Source organism: Lissotriton vulgaris, unplaced genomic scaffold (assembly GCF_964263255.1).
Source record: "Lissotriton vulgaris unplaced genomic scaffold, aLisVul1.2 SCAFFOLD_1329, whole genome shotgun sequence".
In the NCBI taxonomy this organism is placed as follows: Eukaryota; Metazoa; Chordata; class Amphibia; order Caudata; family Salamandridae; genus Lissotriton; species Lissotriton vulgaris.
The window spans coordinates 589,079-605,911 of record NW_028255097.1 but is presented as its reverse complement, the minus strand read 5'-3'; the positions used below and the strand labels follow the sequence as shown (position 1 = coordinate 605,911).

The window sequence follows — 16,833 nt, the reverse complement described above, 5'->3', positions numbered from 1 at the left end:
GTGGCTCCTGATAACTGGGTGGGCTTGCGGAGGCTCATACAGAGGGGAGAAACAAGAATGAGCTGTCAGCTGTTTAGTATTTACTTCAGTGAGTAACGTTATACGTCACCACACCCTGTCGCTGAAAATAATGGTGTATGGAGAAATGTGCAAAAACGGAAAAGGGGGGGAAGGCGTGATACAGAAATTATTAGGTACAGGGCACTGTCCATTAAGAAAGGGGGGGTTTCTGGTGCCTAGGAGGGGACGTGAGGTCTGGGGTATTTCAGGGTTGTGTGGTTTACGTGCTGTACAGCCCCGACCCTCCCTATCCCACCCCCGGTATTCGGTCACCACCCACCTTCCCTTCATCCGCTACCCCGGTCTCTAGTACTCGAGGACTCACCGGCTCCGCCGCAACTCTCCAGAGTTGCGGCCACTCTCCATTGTCCTCCGATGGGCTCCACCACTCCTCGCACAACTCGTCCTCTCCTTCTGGTCCGTCCGCTTCATCCACTCGACTCGGCGACTTCTCTATTTCATCTCCGTTCTGACTTTCCTGCTCGTACTTCTCGTTTCCTGCAGACGCGCGCCCTCCCCTTCGTCTTCCTGGTCTATTTACCGGATTTGGATTTCTGGTTCCGGGATCAGTCCCGACCCCTTCCGTCGGTTCTCGCTTTGGGGTTGGTTCCTGCAAGGACACATGACAAGGGGGCGGGGTTATCCGTGTCGGCGTCGGACGATAGCCCTCTGGGCTTCATAGGGATCGTGGAATGTTTTTACCCCGGCGTTCATGATGAACAGGTACTGTACAGTCCCTAAATGTGCCGCCTCACAACAGCATGAGAACAGCGTCTTGATTGGAAGAGAGAGTTGGCTATAGGCTTCGTGCTCTGAGGACGTGCTGAAGAACATTGAGCAGCAGTATAAAGTAAGGGAATTCTTTTTTTATTTGTAAAATTCTTTTTTTTTTTGCACCTCTCCGATGTAATATGCCGCCAACCGCCACTGAGTTTAGGTTGTGGTGTATATGATGAGTACGCAATTCTGAGAGTGAAAGTACCAGAGAAGGGCGGTGAGTTTGCAGACTTTCGTTAAGAGTGCCAGGAAGGCATTGTGGGCTTAGTCGTGTATAAAATGTCTTTTTATGTGGAGTAAACAAGAGATGACTAGACAGAATGAGTGCTTGTTCTCTGCTCAGTATAAGTACGTTTTGAAGTGTGAACTATTATAGGCTGGTAGGGCTCGAACTAATGACATTTTATTTTATCTATTTTATTTTTGTTTTCTATAGCGCGAACATGACCCTGCATAGGGTATCAGAGCGCTTTACAGTAGAATATAAAACATCATTTTTACATATTACTAGCCATTGGTGAAAGAGATATAAGTAATTCCTTAGTGGCAGCACCATTAAAAGTTCACATAAAGATAACCCATCCGAAAGTTAAGATATATTTCCGTAGTCTTTAGAACTTAACTGAGATAAAAACTAGTATAACATTCCAAACTTAGTACCATGGCTGCTTGTGTGAAAATTCTGCCAGCCCTTTATAATGAAATACTTGAAGTACAGTTGTAAGAATTAAGGGAGAAATTTCCTCATATTAAAAGATTTTGCTTCCTTTTTAAATTTTGCGATGGTTGGAATTCTTCTCAAGTACGGGGGGAGGGCATTCCAAATTCTCGGTGCAGCCCCAGAGAATGCTCGGTCATACGTTCTTTTCTTACAGAAGCGCGCCGGTTTCAGTAGTAGATCTGCATTGCTCTTAGAGGAATGTGACCCTCCCGATAGCGTGAGTTTCTTGGCGAGGTATACTGGAGATTTGTTATGTATTGCTTTGTGGGTGATGCATGCTAGCTTGAACTGGATACGTGCTTCAAACGGCAGCCAGTTGAGGTCTTTCAAGTGTGGAGAGATATGGTCAAATTTTCTGGATCCCGCTATGAGTCTTGTGGCTGCATTAAGACATGCTTTCAATGGTGCTGTTGAGATTTTTGGCAGCCCAGCTAGGGTTGTGCAACCGTATTCAATCCTTGAGATGACCAGTGCCTGAACTGCTGTTTTGAGGTCTGCTTTGTTTAGGAAAGGTTTTAGTTTTTGTAAGTAGCTTAAGTGGAACCTGGCGTTTTTTGCCATTGTGTTGATATGTACAGACATATTAAGGTTTTTGTCCAGAGTTATACCCAGAGATTTAGTTGATTCTACAATCTTTGGCGTGCACTTTAGTGCAGTGATGAGGTTGGACCATTCAGCAATCAATGTTTTGCTTTTTTTGGAGTGATCAGGAGGAATTCAGTTTTTTGAGTATTTAGTTTTAGGTGGTTCTTGGTAAGCCATAGAAGTGTTCTTGTTAGAGCAAGATTCATTGTCTTTAAGTCATCCGTCGACGCCACCTTAATGTACAGCTGAGTGTCATCAGCATACATATGATAAGCAATATTGGCTTTTTGGAGTATTTCCGTAAGGGATTCTACGTATAGATTGAAGAGTGATGGAGATAGCCTGAATCCTTGAGGCACTCCTATAGTATTGTCAGTTGCGTTTGAGAGGGTTTGGTTGACCATTACTTTTTGCGATCTATTCTCCAGAAAGGAGCTGAACCAGGATAGCACTGTACCCTCCAATCCCATCCTGTTTTTCAGTCGATCAAGCATATAGGCATGGTTCACCGTGTCAAAAGCTGACGACAGGTCCAATAAGATTAGAAGGCATGTTTCATTCTGGTCCAGGGCCAGTAAAGCGTCATCTACTATGTGCAGGATGGCAGTTTCTGTACTGTGATCTGGGCGGAACCCTGATTGGCAGTCATTTAGGAGCTTGAAATCCGAGATGCTCAGTTGCTGTTGGACACATTTTTCCAGAATTTTAGCCAACATTGGAATATTGGTCACCGGTCTAAAGTTGTTCGGATCTAGGGGGTTCTTAGTCTTTTTTTTTTTTTAGGAGTGGGATGACTTGTCCTGTTTTTAAGCATGCCGGTAATTGACCTTGAGATAATGAGGCATTGATGATCCTAGACCAAGCTGGGATAAGTAGGTGATTTATTGAGGACCAGCATTTTGCCGGAAGGGGATCGTTGTAATGATTGTTAGGTTTCGATGTCGCCATGATCTTTGATATGTCAAATTCGCTGACCTGTGTAAAATCTGACCATCTGGCATTGTTTTTAGGATCTGCTGCATTTAGATCATCTGCCACCTTATCTCCCCGGTCCTTCTCCACTTCAATGTCTTCCGCCGCTTTTTTGAGTTCCCTCTCCAATGAGTTGGCTTTGTTTGTAAAGAAGATCGAGAAGTCTTCGCTGTTTAAGTTAGTTTTGGTAGTGACTGGTGCCATTTTGGCTGCCTTGTTTGATTGATCTTTAAGTAGATCAAATAGTCTCCTTGGTCTATTTATTGCGTTATCCAGTTCTTTTCTGAAGAATTATTTTTTAGATTTAATAATGCTTTTATTATACGCTTTCCTGGATTGTCTCAGTAAGGTTAGCTGGGGTGAAGAGGGGTGTTGACGCCATTTACGTTCCGCTAATCTCAGTGATCTTCTTTCTTCATTTAAAGCACCATTGAACCATGGGTTTTTGTCTTTGTCTGAGACACTTTTTAATTTTAGCGGGGCTATGTCCTCAATAATGTTGGACATCGTTTCGTTGTAGTGTAGCGTGAGGTCGCTGACGTCATTCATGTTCATGGGTGGCTGCAGATCAGTATTGCATCGTGCCGCTAAATTTTCCATATTAATTCCTCTGGTGTCCCTAGACCACTTTTTGGGTTTAATAGCTTGTGTAGATGATTTTGATTTTCTGAGCGGAATTTCAAAGGTAATTATGTGGTGGTCTGACCAGTTTGCAGGGTGTGATTGCAATGTTCTCGATAGATTTCTCTTTAGCTAAGATCCAATCTAGAATAGATCCTTTATTGTGGGTGGGGAGATGGCAACTTTGGACTAAGGATTGGCTGTCCAGGAAGGATTTTAAAAGGGTTATTTGATTGTCATTGAGATCTTCCCAATGTATGTTGAAGTCTCCTAGGAATATATCGCTTGTCTGCAGATTAGAGTTAGAAGTAATGATTTCTATTAACTGATCTATGAATTTGGCCTTAGTACCCGGGGGGTCGTATAATGCATGTATTTTAAAGTTCTGGTTATTTGCTGCACTTAAAGACATGCCTAGATATTCGCAGGATTCTAAAGGCTCAGCCTGTATTTTTGTGATGGAAATGTCAGATTTATGTATGCACGCTATACCACCACTCTTTCTGATGATTCTGTCCTGCCTCAAAATCCGGTAGTCCGGGGGACAAGTAGGTCAAGGTAGGGTGAGGAAGAGTCAGAAAGCCATGTTTACGTTAGAATGAGTATGTCAATTTTATGGTTAATAATGAGATCAGCTATGTCTGCCGCATGTTTATTTGCCGATCAACAGTTAAGTAGAGCACAGCGAAAGTGCTTCTGCTTCGTGCTCAAGGGTGGTAAAGACTCTTCGTGCGTTAGTGTCACTTTCCTGAGATTGTTGGCATTGATCCCTCTAGTATTTGCTTGAGGGTTTCTACAGGCTTTTGTTACGATAGTTTGGATATTATTGTTTTCTTCAAGTTTATTTTGAGTGGTAGGCATGGGTTCATATGAAGACACAATAGATAATTACTCACTATCAGTCAGATAGTTGAGTTGCTTGCGAGGACGGTATATTCTATTTGATAAAGCCAATGGGGTGGTGTTTTGTTTAGCATGTGTTTCGGGGGTGGAAGATTGAAACATCTCCATTTTTGCCATCCATTTTTCAGACAGACACAGTAGGTTTTTCATATCTTTAATTGCGTCAAGCATGGCTTTGTAAGTTTTACGAGATTGCGCACTGAGCTTTAAGAGATCACTGTTGATTTGATGTGTTCTGATCCTAATAGAGTTTGAACTATAAGGGGTGTTGGTGGTTTGTGCTGAGGGTGTCTCTCTAGTAGGATTTGTTTTGGTTATCCCAGTGAGATCACCGCTTATTATGTTATGCTTGGGGATGCTTCCTCGCTTCTCCTTGAGGTTCCCCAGCGCTCCGTTTTCGCTGACTTGAGCTTGCTCCCTCTGAGGGGTTTCCATCACACTAACCGTTCGGGTTAGTAGATCGCTGTCCGTGTTTGAGGTAGTTTGTGAGCTTATGTCACAATTCGAGGGTTTTGTAGTTAGTTGAATGTTAATGTCCCTGTCCACTTCTCGAGTGGAGTCATGGCACAGACTTTGTACTACGTTGGGTAAGGTGGTTATAGACGACAAGTCGATATCAGATTGTTGTGTTTCCATCGCCATGTCAGCATCAGAGTCCTTAACGCTCAAGTGGGCAGCCTGATGTACTAGCTGATGTTCAGTGTTGGTGTTTCTGCTGATAGATGTAAGGGCGCTACCCATAACATTAGTCTTAGGGTACCTATTGGCCTGCAGTACCATTTGTTTTACAACCATATCGGTGTTTCCGTTGCCAGGCGCCAGGTCGCTATCTTTGGCTTTAAACTGCGAATTCCTGATTTCCTGATGAGGGGTTTGAAATTAATCACTAGCGTTGCTGCCGACTGTCTTTGTAGTTTGGGTGGGGTGAATGGATTCCATCACCTTGTCGGTTTCAGTTGCATCCGTACCTGGAAGGTTCCCAGTTGGCATATTGCTATTTTGGGACTTAGAGTTAGGCTGGATCCTTTTTAGGGTGTGGTTGTTGAGTATGTAGTTTTTTAGTGTTAAGAACATTTCATCAAAGCGTTTCAGATCTTTATTGGCCGCTTGAAAGAGAAACATGCCATTTTTATAACACGTAATAGTTAATGAGGCTCTACATTTTCTAGACGGGGTAATGACCAGCTTCGTTCCATAGGGAATGTTTTTTGTTTCCTTAATTTTTAAAAGGTTGTTTATTGCATTTCTCCATCTGGCCACTTTCGTAGTAAAGAATATACAGTTGTTTATAAACGCGCCGTTTTTTTGGTTAAAGGTGGGGTCAAGAATTAGCGTTTCTGGGTTTGCTCTGAGAAGGTTGTGTTTAAAAACCTTTGAAGCATTTTTTGTGAGAGTGGGAGGGTAGATAATAGAGTATGAATTTGATCCCTCCTGTTTTAGGTGTTGATCTGGCATTGTGGAGTTCTACCGGGTTCAAACTATATAACGTACATCGTATAAGTTGCAGTAAGTGACACTAGCTCACGTATAGGCCACTGAAATATCCTGTAAATCCGAAAAATGCCCACTTTAGCTTCCCTAGTATGCCCCTTCCAAGATGGCTACCATGTCGTACTAAACTGGTGTGCAGTCCTATGTCTCTGTTCATGCAGCCTGATCTCAGAGTTTCTTAGTCCTTTGTTTGTTTCTGTAGCCCCCTCTCTTTGGTGAAGTCCTCTGTTCACTATTATCCTACGGCCAACAAAGCCTCTGAAAGGCCTTACAAGATGGTGTCCATATTTCCTTGACGATCCCATCAGGATATGTCCCTACCGCTCTCTTCTTTGCTACTGGGCAAAACAAGTATCTCTCAACTAGGAGCAACAGCAAAAACACTCTTTTCTACTGGTTACAGCAAAGCGTTAATTGTAAATGTCAGAGTCAATCAACATCCTCTGCCGGGTTCCTGAAACCCCGCCGCTGAAACAAAATACCTAAGTGCAGAAGGGCGGGTTGCTCGGTGCACTTTCACGGCGTCCTACTTCCCGGGCGGTTCGAATGAAAAAACTGTGGGCTTCTTGCTCTGCCCGCCGGTCAGCCTCACCTCCTATCCTTTTCTCTTTTTACTTCCTGAGATAGAGTGGGGCTCCAGTTCTGCTCCGCCTCCACCAAACCTCCGTAAGTGCTCGCGGCTCTCGTCTCCGTCTGCAGGCTCCCACAGCAGGCCTCTTTAAATCGGCTTCGCAACGATGCTGTAGGTGGACCTCCGTCGCTGTTGGCGGTCGCGGTGAGGCTCCGTGGGCTCCTGGAACCAGCCTCCCCCTCCGCGTCGCTGCTCTCCTCCAATGCAGGGGATCCCACCAGTTGCCGTTTGTAGTGCAGGGGGGCTCGGGACACAGTAGGCTCCGTGGGCTCCTCGAACCAGCCTCCCCCTCCTCCTCCGCGTCGCTGCTCTCCTCCGATGCACCCAGCGGTCCAAATCTGTCGCCGACGCTGGACCGATGGACACTCCTTCTCTGTCGACCTAGCGGAAACCTTCTTCTGGTCCCGGTCTCAAGTGAGATCAATCCGATTACTTTTGTTAGCCTTAGTTCGGCCTCAATCCGGTTTCTTTTATTTATAGTCTGCTTGCTGGCGATAGATGTGGCTAAAAGGGATAATTCACAATTTGGATCCCATGCCTGAGGCATTTACATCTTGACAACTGATAAGTTGACCTTCTGTAGTGGCTCTCCGAACACCTGCAGTCGGAACACTAGTTTATTTATAACCTCTTATAAATATAACTTACCAGGCATAGCCATTCTATGTGCCTCTACTGGTTTGTGTATTGACTGTCTGGCTTTGGAGTGACAGGGGCTGGGGAAATGCATTCTCTCAGATGACCATGGGGGGGGGGGGGGGGGGGGAGGGGGCAAAGCTGGGCCAGAGAGGACAGAACTGATTTTGGCGGAGGACAAAGGATTTTGGTGTATTCATATTGGGGCCCCAACCCCAGTATTTTAGATTACTGCTGAACTAAGGAACCTGCCAGGAAGAATGGTGGAAAAGCAGTCAGGAAGAACTGCCACTTTGCTGTGTGCTCTGCAGTGTTGGGCTGCTGCTTGCTGCTTCTGTCTTAGGCAGGGAAAGGACTGGATTGTACTTTAATCATCCTGCTTTTAGAGTTTTCTCCAAGGGCTTGAAGTAGAGCTTGCCTTTTGTTGGAAGTCTCAGGGATATAAAAGACTTCAGAGAACTCTTTTGGAGCCAAGAAGACTGCCAAGCAGAAGAGCTGGAGAAGCTGCGAGGAGGGACTACCACTTTGCTGTATCTTTGATGTGTTGGCCTGCAGTGGCTGCTTCTGTCTTGGGCAGTGAAAGGACTGGACTGGACTGAACTTTCGGCAACTTCCTTTTTCTGAGCTTCTCGCTTGTCCCCTGTTCAAGAAGTCTCAGGAACAGCAAAGACTTGAAGTTCATCTGTTACTAGCACTGGGGTTTAGTGGTACAACAGAAGAAAAACCAACCCAACGTCGTCAACTACGCCATTGCCGACTCCTTTTCCTGCATGCACCGCAGAGGGCACTGCCGCACTTGGCACCGCAATCCTGGTCTCACTGATGCCACCTGATGCCGCCAACGAGCCACTGCTTGCACTGATACCTGTTTGCACTCCGCACCGCCTCGCTTCACGCCGCCACCCTGATATGACCGACATCGCTCCACGCGAACATTGATGCTGCTGCTTGCACCGTGGTTCGAGGGCACTGCTCATAAGTAGAACGACGCACTGTCCTCATCCAGCAACGATGACGCTGCTTTCACCATGACCTGCCACCACTATGACGAGCACTGCATCACTCCATACCTGAGCCCTTGTCTCACCGCCGCCGCTGGATGACCATCACCGAGCCACCGCCTGCACAGCAACCTGAGGGCATCGCACCTCGCACCACTGCCCGACGCTCCTGACATGAACCGTGAGGAGTTCGGTCTGAAACACGTGTGACTTCAAGTGCCCGACGACTCCTGCACTGACCTCTGAAACAGACGCCTGGGGATGCTGGCCCTTCGGGGCTAATCAAGAGGTCGCCGACCCCATACATTTCTAAAGGTAGTGTTTTGCGGGTCTCCCCACACCGTAGCTGGCCCGCAACGCCGCGGTCAGCCAGAACTGTTTGGATTTGTTGTTCACAACGCCATGATAGCCCCAGACGGAGCTATCAACTTCAAGGAACTGTATTTCAAGTCTATTTTTGATTATTGAAGTTTTCTGAGAACTGTATTGTGGATTTTTTAAAATCAATTTTGGTCTTGTTTTGGATATATAAAGATATTGGATATTTTTCTAAGTGGGTGTGGTGTCCTTTGTAGTGCTTTCACTGTATTACTATTGGTTATGTGCAAATGCTTTACACACTGCCTCTAAGATAAGCCTGACTGCTCGTGCCAAGCTTCCAAGGGGGTGAGCAGGGGTCATTTTAGGAGAGTAACTCCCTTATCCTTACTAGAAGGAAGGGACCCTACATGGATAAAGGTGCAACCCCTTGCCAACTAGAGACCCCCATTTCTAACAGCCATGTGCAGTGAGGGTTAGAAAACAAGTAATATATAAAATAATGAATTCTCTTAAAAAGCATGGTTTAAATCTGAGTTACAGTTCTGACTTAAATGCAGAAGAACAATAAATTTGCTAGTTGTTAGTGTTTGATTCCGATGCTCCATCCATCACCACCCCCTTTTGTACCAGTTATGGGACAGGCAGCACAAAACAGTGAATATAACTCACAAAACAATCTATTCGCATAATAATGCACGAAATTCATTCACACTTGCAAATGGCACTGGAAAAAAGGTAGTTAAGCAAGAGGTAAAAATTGTGTGAGGACCTTTCTCAAACAGAGTGGTATTGTACTTCCTTATAAATAGAACAAGCATTTACAATGCAATGGTCTCGGCATCATTAAAGGTAGAGCTATTGGCATTGCTCATGACATTTCTTTTTTTTTAAATCATCAATGGCATTGTCATTTACATTGCCAATAGCTTAATCGTTATATAAATGGCATTGTCATTGACAATGCCAATAGCTACACCCTACACAAAGCCACCCTCACACTCAACAGCACTCTGTACTCAACAGCACACTGCACTCAACAGCACTCCACTACACTACACTACACAACACTACACAACACTCTACTCTGTATTTACCTCTGTGCATTTTGGATAGCACAACAGAGGGCTTTTAGCCGCTTCGCATTACACAAAGTTACACCCATTTGTTTCTTAGCCATGGGAAGATTTTGTGAATAGCTGAGACACTCGAGATTAAGAGCTGATGGGGAAACTCCAACCCGGCTCCCCAGGTCTAATGTCAGCAGCTCTGGCTGTAAGGGCACATTCTGAGTAGATTGAAGGTGGCAGTCAGAAGTCGCCTGAAAGCTCTTCTCATTATGGGATCAAGTCTTCAACAGGACCATGAGCTGGGGGTTGAGCAGAGCATTGTCGAGGCAGAAGTACATGGTATGGGGAGGCGCTGAGAAAGCGTGACTCGTTCATTCTGGAATTGATCTTCTCTGCCATGTCCGAGGGCAGCCCTGTGACACCAGAGGCGCGCGCCCGGCTGGGCTCAGCAGGAGCAGCAGAAGCGAGTCCCTGCTGCCAGGGGTCAGTTACCGCCACGGGGTCGGGTTCCTCTTTCGGACCCCTGCACTCCTCCTCCTTCCTCGCCGCCTGCAGCAGGACGTGCCTCGAGCGCCCAGGGCCTCGGTTCCCGTCAGCTAGGGGTGTTTCTCGTTGCTCTGTTTTTACTGCGACCTGATGGCACACGAATGTCCCCGTGCCGTGCTTTATATGTTGGCGTCAGCTAAACAGAGCGGCACACAGCAACTGGCACTGTGAACACTTGGTTCGCGGTGCCAGAGAACAATAAACCGGAAGTGGGAAGCGCCGCGTGCATTTAACCTTCCTGTCCGACGAGGCACTTAGCTCTCTTTTCTGCCCATGAGCTACATCTGGCATGCAGAACGCCCCCAGTGCGTGGTCACTGTAGCCTCACCCTTAAAACACAGTTTTTTTTGCCCACGCATACAAAGCTATGCAAGCCAGCATAGGTAATGTATTCATTTACACGAGGCACACTGCAAAAGCAATCGCCCTTCCACGCCTAAAAGCCCAAATAATTGCATCAATAAATAGTCTATGTGGACTCTCGATAGCCACTAGCTCCCAAACGCTCATTAAAAAAAAGTGCGGCCTGGAAAAAAACCAATTTGATATTTAATAGTTTAAAGAAGTCCTGATTCACAGTAGAGATACTCTTCACACCAGTAATAGAGTACTCGAACATCCGTTGGCTAAACAAACAGGCCTGGTCTTTTTGACCTACTGGCTTTGGTAATGTTTTACACGCCACTGCCGGACACCATCAGCAAAAATATATATTTTAAAAAAGCAGATTTTTCTTAAAAACGCTGACGTGCGCAAGCATGCATGCATCATTCCGTTATAGTTAACTAGTTCGTACATGTACCAACATACATGCATGCACAAATGACATGACACTGCCTCCATTTTTATATCTATATATATTTTTTTAATTTCAGTTATAGTGCAAATAACATTTGAATTTGGAGTTGTAAATAAAACGAGCGCTGCACCTCTCAGGCAAGCCCCGGTGACGTCATCGATGGTTCCCAGGACTAGAAATCAAATTGTATTATAATAGTATGTGTCCTAAATATTACAACATCTGATATTTTAGAAATACATGTCCTTAGAATATCTTGTATCATTTAGTAGAGGGACTGTATGTAGGGACTTCTCTTTGCCAGTCTCACTTCTGGTTGTGGTTCCTTCTATTCATGTCTTTGCTATGCTAAAAAGCATGACGTGAAATGCTGTGCTACAAAATACATCACACCTTCAACAGTTACTCACAGAAAAGTATGGGCATCCTCAACCTGTGCTCTGGATGGGGCTCTTCCAGTCTTCCCTTGCATTTGAACTTCCAGCATACCAAACTATAAGGTAGCAAACCCCTTTTCGGGAGTGAGCATGCAACAGGGATGCAATGCAGTTGATGCACTGCATTTAAATGGCAGCCTTTTCAAAGATTGTATAACTATTACAGCCAGGTTTGCAGCAGATAGCCCTGTTCAGCGTAGTCAAGCACTTTATTTGGAGACACTCCCGATGGAAGCACCACTTCAAAGCCTTGGAATGCACCCAAGGTCAGCTTTAACTCGGTATCCGCGAGAAATCAGCTCCTAGCATGAAGGGATGCGGTGTATTTGCTTTAGGAAGCTGAGTTCGAAAAAGGAAACCTTCACGTACCTGAGCGTGCTTTGCCTCTGGAGTCAGATACAGAGGTGGGCTAGTGAGAGGGTCTGTTGGATTTGCTGGGGGAGGGGGAGGGGGAGGGGGGACCGGGACGAAGGAGAGCTGTGGGCGGGGGGGCCGGGACGAAGGAGAGCTGCGGAGGGAGGGGGTACGAGCAGAGCAGCTCTGTAAATCACCCTGCACTGCAAGAATGCAGCGGCTCACGTGAGGGGAAGAGTCCATCAGATTTCTTGTAAAGCGCCACTCCTCACCCGTACGGGGCTCAAGGCGCTGGAGACCCTTACGGTTGGTTGCAAGAACAGTCTTCTCTCTCGGGCAGGATGGGTGTGGTGGAGGGTGACCCCTCTGAGGGCTACAGGGAGGAGGGAGCAACCGTATCAGAGCGGCAAGTGCCCACCTCCGAGATGGGGGCCAAGTCAAGGGCCGCTCGAGCAGACTGGAAACTAAGGCAGAAATGTAAAGCGCCTCAAAGGCGTGAGTGTGCACTTTAGTGCGCAACAGTGTGCATGCTGGGAGTTGTAGTTTCACACTCTCCGAAAGAAGTAGAGGCGCTAGTATCCTCGGAACACGAGCTCTAGCCGCTTTGGAGTGGGAGCCGGGCCATCCCCCGGTAGGCTGCCAGGGGTGGGTTTGCTGCTGGGTGGGGCGGGGGCCGATTTTTTGTACAGTCAGTACATTAGTCACTAGCACTTGCTCACTAGTGAGCTGTCCTGTTCCTTCTCACTGTCTCCTCGCTCCGTGCGTGGGGGGAATCGATGCTTGCTAAATAATGTAGAAGCAGGAGCACGCTCAGCCTCTCACTTTAGGGGGGGGGGACGAGGCCTGCTCAGCCTCTCACCTTAGGGCTGTGGGGTGGGCGTGCGCGACCAGCTCAGCCTCTCACCTTAGGGCGGCGGGATGGGCGTGCGCGACCTTCTCAGCCTCTCACCTTAGGCCGGTGGGCGTGCGCGACCTGCTCAGCCTCTCACCTTAGGCCGGTGGGGGTGGGCATGCACGACCTGCTCAGGGCGGTGGGCGTTTACTTGCTATCGGCTGACGTCCAACATGCTGATTTACACTCTAAATTCATGATAATTTAATGTCATGGGATAAAACATTTATAGTTCCTTGCTTTCCTTCTCGAAGGTGTTCTTTTCAAGTGTATTCACTCACAATTCTAATTCGAACGGAATTAAGAATAAAACTCTTGGCTGCACTAATTTTGTTAAATGACCTTTCAGGACTGGGAACGAGGTGCTTTGAAGAGTTGTCCTAAACTCCCCAGCGTGACAAAGGTGTTTTACTGGCAGCTGGAATGGAGCTGTGTGACTCGGCTGCCATCGAAAACAAGACGAGGACGAGGAAAAGAACGACGCTCGAGCTGCGGATGGAGGGAGGGGGTGGGAGAGGGACCGGGACGAAGAAGGGTACATCTGAGCTTGCTTTGCCTCTGGAGTCAGATACAGAGGTGGGCTAGTGAGAGGGTCTGTTGGATTTGCCGGGGGAGGGGGGAGCGGGACTGGGACGAAGGAGAGCTGCGGGCGGAGGGAGGGGGGGGGGGGAGGTACCGGGACGAAGGAGAGCTGCAGAGGGGGGGGGGGGTACCGGGACGAAGGAGAGCTGCGGAGGGGGGGGGGGGGGGGGGGGGGGAGCCGGGACGAAGGAGAGCTGCGGAGGGAGGGGGGACGAGCAGAGCAGCTCTGTAAATCACCACCGTCTTTCTCCGAGGCAAAGCAGAAATGCCTCGGAGAAAGCATGGTCATTTTCGCATTTGGGGGCGTGTGTTTTGCTGTTCTGAGTGACGGGCAACGTCACTGTCTAAAGAACAGCAAAACTTACGCCCCCAAATCCGAAAAGGACGGGGCTACATCGGAGTGATGGATCTCTCCTCCAATGGCTGGCCTCCATTTAGGAAGCCAGCCAATCGAGGTGAGAGGACGAGGGAGGCGGGTTTAAACTGCCACACTAAGAGACAATAATTCTCGGACATCCGGTCTACCGACCGGATATTACCGAGACCTAAAAAGGATCCTTACATTGTCGACCTGTAAGTGAGAAGAGAAGAAAGAATATACAGTTTGTTGTCATTGACATGATCCAGGTTCAGTTTATTTTCCCCTTCGATGTTAATAACGTATAAGCTTAGAAATCGCATATCCATTGAGGATAATAGTGTATTCATTTGGTTTACAGAACAGCATGAATCAATCCTATATTCCACTGTGATGTGCAGATCCTGGATGTGCGCGTAATAATATCCAACAACAGTCAAATGTAATGGTTTTTTTTGCCCACAGCATATTCAGATCGTGACATATACCAATATCAATCGATATTCCCTAGTGGCTCCATTATCTCCTGCGGTTCATATCTGCTAATATAAGTTTGGTCCAATCATGTGTTTGTGATGCTTGATAAATTCAGAAAGTATGATCTATGAAATTCTTCCCAAGTGGGACTTATTGTGAGAACAAACCTATCACATTTAGAAATAGCATAGCAATTCAATATGGAATTGCATCTTTGCTGCTTTAATACCATCATACACTAAGTGACAATATTGCATCATACACTTGAAATTTTCCCAGATTGGCTTCTTTCATCCTTGTCTCCAAACTATTTTCAATTAAAGGCCATATTGCTGTGCTTCAAAATAAGGGAGTATCATCACGTTTTGGGCGTATGATACATATATGGTTAAAAAATTGTGGATTAACGCTGAACATCACAGTAAGTGAAACTAACTCAGTCTATGGTTGTCACCCGAACAAATTACTGATGTTTACCTAAAACTTCTCTGGGAGCAATTTCTGGATGCTGGAATAATGCACAGCATGTTAGTTTGAATAGTTTCAATGCTCAAATCTATCGTTACAGGAGTGGAACTAGTTTCTTCCCTCACAGGCAACAGGCATTGAAATGACCTCCCATTATTAGTGGCCGCTAAGCCCTGAAAAATGCTGGAGAATTGATATTAATTGAACTTCTCTTGAAAGAGAGATCCTTATTTAGTTTTTTGCTTTAAATGAGGAAATAGATCGATCTCCCTGTTTTTTTTCATGTTAACCAATCTCCCAACTTCAGTCATCTGATCTTTCTGTAATGGACTTAAGGGAAGTTCATTGAACCTTTTAGGTGAAATATTTAGCATTTGCTGTTAATTCTTGTAGAACAGTTCTTGAGTATGCTTATTTGAATAATGAATGCTGCTGTACTTAACAGGGTTTTGTTTTGCAGAAAAATATTACCTATCTTTTCAGCGTTTCATATGTAAAACATCCTGCAAAGAAAGACTGCTTCTGAAATTCAGACTGAATCCAGGTTTTAATAAGACTTTTTCTTTTCTCAGGGACACTATGGACAGTGTGAAACAAAGTGCTGCCCTCTGCTTATTGCGATTGTACAGAACGTCTTCAGACCTTGTGCCAATGGGGGATTGGACATCTCGTGTGGTTCATCTTCTTAACGACCAGCACTTGGTGATTCATTTTCCAGCTTCTTAGCTTTTACTTGTTCTGCCCTTCACATCTTGGTACATTATTGGACTAATCATTTACTCCAGTTAAAGCAGTCTAGATTTGCTGGGGTAACCAAAGTTTGTTATTAGTTTGAAGATCGTTTCAGAACAACCTTTGATAATTGAAAATAGAAACTTGTCTTCATAATATTCTATCTGGTCGCATTGCTGAGAGGCAAAGTAAACCAGCTCACTCCTCCTGTTTTGCAGCCAGTGAGAAATAGTTGGAGCACATCCTGCAATAATCTATTCTTGCAAATTAAGTTGTTTCTGTAAAATCACATATTATGGTATTTTTCAGTGATAGAACCTGAAAGAAGCAGCTTTCACAGATGGTAGAGTAGTGCAATTTTCATAAACTATTATAATTTGAACACATTTATCACAATGTATTCATTCCAGCAGTACAAGTGCAGTTGCTATTGAGCACTAATTATCTGCATCTGTCTGATAATGTATATGTGCATTGTGTTGAATCGTAGAGGTTGTCATGGTGAGCACATGGGTTCAATTGGCCATCCATCTCACTGCACAGAGAAGGGGCATTATAACGTGTTTCATTGAATGGAGGTTGTGCCCATTGCTCATCCTATTCCTTCTTTTTGGAGTACTGAGTCACCACTTGAGCTGTTGCCAAGCACAATGTCTGAGTTGCCATGTTTTAAATTCCTTCTACCTATATCTGCAGACAGCAGGCTTTCCCTCCTATTTTTCTTCACGTTGTAAGCTGTTTGGGACTGTGCTGCGTACTACAGTCCTTCATTATTTTTAAGTATAGCGGCTTTGGCTTTCTTTCTATGTTGGTTGTTATAAGGGGCACAAGGGAGTGGTTTCAACTCCAATTCCAGGAGGCCTGCATTTTGCTATTGTGAGCTTGAATTGCATGTATGACTCTGGCTTCTGTTGACTTCCAGGGTGTGGTCACTGCTGCAACTAGTCTCATCACCACTTTGGCGCAGAAGAACCCAGAAGAGTTCAAAACATCTGTGTCTTTGGCTGTTTCCCGACTAAGCAGAGTAAGGCAACATTTTGTGATTTTCTTGAGAATGGAAGCCTTTTTTTTTTTTTATTTTTAAACCTTTATTTGGAGACAAGAAGGTACAAGGGGAGTGTACATTCACAACATACAGTCACAATCAGCCATTACAGTGGTACGTCAGTGCCTAGAAAGCATACAAAATATACATGAATAAGGAGACACAGGGAAGTACAGGGCAGGGCATCAGTCAATACCAGGAGCACCAACGAGGTGCGCAAGAGATATTAAAATACAGTGATCCAGCATGGGCAGGCGAGCCAGTAAAACAATGCAATATGACTACAGTACATCAGCGGAGAACACATTAGCCAGAGGGGACACAAGTATGAGGAGCACTGGATAGAAGGGTGCCGCA

The 16,833-nt window shown here is 45.8% G+C and overlaps 1 protein-coding gene across 1 annotated transcript in view; it reads left to right on the top strand.

Moving 5' to 3' along the window:
• LOC147659246 (AP-2 complex subunit alpha-2) overlaps positions 1-16,833 on the top strand; it is a 272,868-nt gene that overhangs the window by 11,298 nt on the left and 244,737 nt on the right. The window contains exons 4-5 of the mRNA XM_086951859.1: positions 15,272-15,401; positions 16,354-16,455. Of these exons, the coding sequence (XP_086807985.1) occupies positions 15,272-15,401; positions 16,354-16,455 (232 nt within the window). The remainder of the gene's footprint in view (positions 1-15,271; positions 15,402-16,353; positions 16,456-16,833) is intronic.